Consider the following 5,551-nt stretch of genomic DNA (forward strand, 5'->3'; position numbering starts at 1 on the left):
CCCCCCCCCCCCCTATGTTTGTTAATACATTTAACACACAAAAAAAAACTTACTAAAATTGAAAGATAGAACTACCTTTCTAATCTCCAGGCTAGGAAGAGATTTATCTGGCATGGGGGCCAACCAGTCTGTCATGACGGACAGTACATTGGCCTCCACAAAGGCCATCTGGAGGTCGACCTTCTTCAGCTGGGACATCACCGGCCTCAGCATAGCAATCTTTCTAAATAAATATTAAACTTAACATTACATGGCGAATATATTTTCTGAGTAATTAACTACCCCTATTATCAGTTTAAGGGCTTGTATACGTAATTTAAAGGGACACTCCAATTTTAAAGTACCATGTCCGATTTACAACGGTACCCTTTAAATCCATCTGGGCATCAATGGGGAAAATATGCTTTTTCGCTTTATAAAGTGTTCAATTCTGTAAATTACGTTATTTGGCAATTCTTTATAAAATCAGCAAATCACTTTAGTAGAGAAAGCACATTTAGAAATGATCGAATTTTGAACCGAAAAAAGAGCGTATTTTCCTTTATTTTTCGTAGCATCCCTCTTAAAATACATAACCAATTAAATTTAGTTCGACTGAAGTTAATTAATATTCATTTTAACTGGAAACCACAAGACAAAAACCAATCCGAAATCAACCATTCCCTTCTCCCCCTGCGACTAACCTTATAGCTGGCTGTCTTGCAATATTTAACTCATTGTCTTCCCTGGTAGGCAAACGTTTAAAAAGTATTGAAATAATCAAGATAAAAATTATATTTTTAAAAAATCGTAAAAAATGGAAAAGCAAAAAATAATTTGTTTTAAACATGTTCCTGGCGGCGAGTCTCATGTCCGCGATCAAACGGGCAATCGCGTCGTCATTGTCGTTGATCAGATCGATATCCTTCTTCTTACGTCGTTTCTTCATGTCAGCTCGTTTCTTCTCCAGCATCATGTCGAAATCTGACATTAGTCGACCTCCAGACAATCCTTCGTCGCCATTCCTAATCAAGAATGGTACTGAATAATATTTTATAAAACATTTTATTTCCTTCCGATTTAATTCCATTTGACGTTCAGAAACACAAAAAGTAAAATTGCCACATTTCGCTTACACATATTTACTATCACTAAAAAACTAATTTATCAAAATGAAAAAATTTCATTCAGAAGTTGTTTTATGAATCTCGGTATCAAGCATTAATCTCCATTTTATGAAAATCTACGGATTAATTTAATTTCTCTTCGATATCCCGTGATGATTATTTGTTAAACTATACAAGGAAAACTTTAATTGTGGGGCCAAGCATTGATCCTAAAATTTACAAGTGCCCACATTGGATAGCAAGACGAAGCGCATTCAAGATTAACAAAAAGTCAAGATCTCGAGATTTATGAAATATTTTTAAATGTCCAACAATGTTATGTTTGTTAATTCACCTTGTTGGTCCATCATCATCGCTTGAATCATCTGCTTTCCTTTCAGTTTCAACTGGTTTGTCCTTGATAAAGAACAAAATATAAAAATACTAACCGGTAAAAATTGAATAAAAATCGGCAATGTATAGTAGTTGAACTAAGAATGTATCGTGGAGAAATTTTTTAGAATTCATTCGAGACATTTAAAACGTTTTCAAGGAAATATGATAACTGAGTTTGGGCGCAAAATAGACGTTCAAAATCATTCTTTTTGGTGGTTACGTTTGAGAATAAAATTTGTTACTTCTTTTTAATAAAAATTCCGGGAAATCTACAGAAGAACCGTTTAGAAGCAATAAGACATTAAAGAAACAAATAACTAAACAAGATTTCTTATTTTCGACAATAAGAGTCAATTTTTATTTTCTCTACCTGTTTCTAAACAACTAATTGGTTTACTTAAACATTTTGTTACTTTTTTATTGTCAATCTTTAATAATTTTTTTAAAATCGACTCTCAAGACATAACCACTCACTGCATGATCTTAAACGTCAACTTTGCGCTCAAACTTCGTAATTATACATCATTAAAACGTTTTATATGTCTTAAATGAACCCTAAAAAAATTCTCTACAATACAAAATTCACAGTTCAACTGTCATACATAGCCGGTCACTCACTTTAATATTTGACAAAATTGCATGTAAAAATATTATTTCTTATTAATGATTTATTAATGCTTTACCTCCTTCTTCCCTTCATCCTCGCTATCGGAGAGGTTTGGAAGAGCGGCCTCCTTTCCTTGACCTTCTGCACCCTCATCATCAGAATCTCCAAGAGCTTCGCGCACAATCTTCTTCTTCTTCGACTCTACGTCACTGTCTGATCTAGATCCACTTCGTGATCTTGATCTGGAAACGGATTTGGATCTTGATCTAGACTTTGATCTACTTCCTGATCTAGACTTGGATCTGCTGACAGATCGAGACTTGGATCCGGACTTGCTTCCTGATCTTGACTTGCTCCTCGACATCGATCTGCTGATTGATCTTGATTTTGATCTACTTCCTGATTTCGATCTACTCCTCGACTTACTCCGGGAAACGGATCTTGATCCTGATTTAGATCTTTTAGCCGACCCTGATCTTGATCTATCTCGGGATACAGACCTAGATCCTGACCTGGATTTGGATCTAGATCTGGACTTGGATTTAGATTTGGACTTGGATCTAGATCTGGACTTGGATCTTGATGCGGACTTGGATCTTGATCCTGACTTGGATCTTGATCCGGACTTGGATCTTGATCCGGACTTGGATCTAGAATTAGATTTATCTCGTCCTTCCTCTTCATTTTCCGGAGATTGCATCTCTGCAGATCCAGACCTTTCCACTGACTTAGATCTAGATCTACTTCGAGAGGCTGATCGTGACTTGGTTCCAAACTCAGGGGACTTAGATCTCTCACGGCCCTCCTCATCATCAATACTTGTATCAGGGGACTTATTTAGCTGTGTCGGCTGGTCATCTTCATTCAGGGAATCATTCGCGTACAACTGAGTTGGCATGTCATCTATGATTGTTGGTTCATCCACGACTTTCTGGGTTGGTTCATCATCCAAATCCATTTCAGTTGAGTTGTGGTCCATATTTATCTGAGTGGGCATGTCATCCATATCGATCTGAGTTGGTAAATCATCCGTATTCATCTGTGTTGGCATGTCATCGGTATTTATCTGTGTTGGCATGTCGTCCACATTCATCTGTGTTGGCATGTCCCCTTAAAAAAAATGTATCTATAGGCTTAGACACTTATGAATAAACCGGAGTTAACCTACAACACTCAGCACTCAGCACTACACAGACGATGAACTTTTTTCCATCATTCAAATAAACAGTTTTTAAAACATTTAGAGAATTTATCAATTCAGAACTAAAACTTGGATGTCAAGATTAATGCTTAAACTCCTGGCTTTACTGAACCCAAGATTATTATAAAACGCATTCGATATCCAAAAAAGAAGTTAAAAATTTAACCAATCAGCGTGTCATGTTAAGATGTACTCTTTAACTTTTGAAAACCCGGTTTTGATTTCTGGTGTTGATGGTGTCATATCAATTGAACTAAACATCGATTGAACGAACGTTAGTTTTGGATTAGTGTTTATTAAGACTAACGTTCAAAATGACAATAGTCCTAAAATATGTTTTACAATAATTTCACATTAACAGGATTAAATTTATATTTGTTTAAATGTTCTAAAAGCCGGTTTGTGAACAGCTGAATTTAATTTAATCCGATATTAAAGTTCGATCAATATAAGGATTCATAAGGAATTGAAATCTGCAAGAGGCCTCATTGTGGACCTCCAGACCGCCCTGGCAGCAGGGTACACTATCCCGGCCCTGTTCCACCATAGTTTCAATAGAAGTAAATATTTCCATTTCCTGATAGCGCTGATCGAAGGATTTATAAAATCTGATTAGATAATGAGATAGATAGAAATATTTCTATTGGTTCAGAGTAGACATCAAACACATGATTGGATCGGGCGCTGATGGACTCGGCATACTGGAGTGGTTCTAACTAGACTTTTATCTGTTATTGTTATAAAACGTAACTTTTATACAGTACAGATATCCAAAAAGAGGATTATAAGAAGATAATCGTAAGTGTGTTGTGTACATTGGGTAATCAGATTAAGCGATCGTGATTAAAGATATCTCATTCTAAAGTTTTCAGCTCAGTTAGCATATGACTGGATACTGTGATGGTAACCGTATTATACTTAACTTGCTTGGGAACCCATCTCCGCCTGGGAATTTTAACTTCCAATATACATTCAACCCACACAATTTTTGATAATTTCCTATTATCGATTTTTGGACCCCCCCCCCCCCTCTCCTATCAATTTTGACCTAGCCGCGGCGCTCGGCACCCTAGCCTGTCCTAACCGCAGTACTCGGCCCAGAAATTGTCTTGACCTAACCTAACCCTAAAATATTTTTTTTTAAATAATAATATTTTTGCTGAGAAATAAGTAGTAATTTTGAATAGATCGTATAAAAGGACGGGCCCCAATTTATCATGTTTTGCCATTCCTGAGGTTCAACCATGATTCTAAATTAAGCAAATCTAAATCGGTGAAGGGGATTATAAACTAAGATCTGGTATAATGACAACAGACACCAAAACAGAATAACTAATACATACATATAGATAAATAGATTAATCTTTTATCACCTTGGGAATCAATTAGCTGAGTTGGTTCGTCGTCATCAGAAAGCTCTCGATCAACGACTAAATAACAAATGGGTGATTATACAATTAAGTACTGAGACAGTTATTGTGTACGACTGTGTATAGGATTGTATTGATTTATTTTAGTTTTCCCACTTCGTTTGTTTAGCTTTTCTTTTGATGACATGATTACTTTATTAGTCAAGTTGCAAGGATACAAACGGTCACAAAGTACTTTATTGGTAATTGCCAGAGTAGAAACGGTCACAAACTTTTCAAGATAAATAAGATAAAAACGACAACACGAGATATAATAATTAAACAATCTAAACAATCCGAATCCCGAATTGAAAACTAACATGATATCTCCAGAATTATTGGCAATTTTTCTTACCCTGATTCTCGACAATGGTGGTTTCATCATTGTCCGACATTTCTACAATTTGATCTAAAAGACAACTCAATCAAAACATTAGCAGTATGTCTGATTTTACACTTATTACCATTAAAAGAAACCGGACGATTAAATTCACCGAATAAGAGAGGAAATAACTGGATTTTTCTACTTTCTTCGCCGCTGTTTCCAAATATACGAGTGTGTGCGTCTTCCATCAGAATGCCGTTTTCTATTCTTTACTACGGATCTATCGTTTCAAGGATCACTGCCATTAAAACATTATAGTTTTTCTCTTTTTCTTTTGTCGTTTTAAAATTATTTCATAAAAAGTATTGTGATTACATATTAAAACAAAGATTTTTAAATAATTTAGTATTTGATAAAATTGAATTAGCTATTGTAAATTTAAAACAAGTTTTAAGGAAAATTCAAAAGCCAAGAGCCGTTTATTATTGTGCGCATGCGCAATACAACAAAACTTCGTAAATCTCACAC

General features: G+C 35.3%; 1 protein-coding gene across 6 annotated transcripts in view; it reads right to left on the reverse strand.

Moving 5' to 3' along the window:
* Positions 1–5,212, reverse strand: part of LOC111698667 (IWS1-like protein) — a 10,987-nt gene extending 5,775 nt beyond the window's left edge. For 3 of the 6 annotated variants that reach the window (XR_002764583.1, XR_002764582.1, XM_023469063.1), the window contains exons 1-7: positions 5,054–5,211; positions 4,663–4,719; positions 2,165–3,198; positions 1,441–1,502; positions 834–1,004; positions 684–725; positions 76–223 (exon numbers count right to left, since the gene is read on the reverse strand). Coding sequence is in view for 4 of the 6 variants with exons in the window: in XM_023469063.1 (XP_023324831.1) it covers positions 76–223; positions 684–725; positions 834–1,004; positions 1,441–1,502; positions 2,165–3,198; positions 4,663–4,719; positions 5,054–5,093 (1,554 nt within the window). In the remaining 2 variants the exon portion in view is untranslated. Of the gene's footprint in view, positions 1–75; positions 224–683; positions 726–833; positions 1,005–1,440; positions 1,503–2,164; positions 3,199–4,662; positions 4,720–5,053 lie in introns of all 6 variants that reach the window. The other 3 variants (XM_023469066.1, XM_023469064.1, XM_023469065.1) reach the window with 1 other exon arrangement.
* Positions 5,213–5,551: the final 339 nt, after the last annotated feature.

This window comes from Eurytemora carolleeae, unplaced genomic scaffold (genome assembly GCF_000591075.1).
Source record: "Eurytemora carolleeae unplaced genomic scaffold, Eaff_2.0 scaffold300, whole genome shotgun sequence".
NCBI lineage: Eukaryota > Metazoa > Arthropoda > Copepoda > Calanoida > Temoridae > Eurytemora > Eurytemora carolleeae.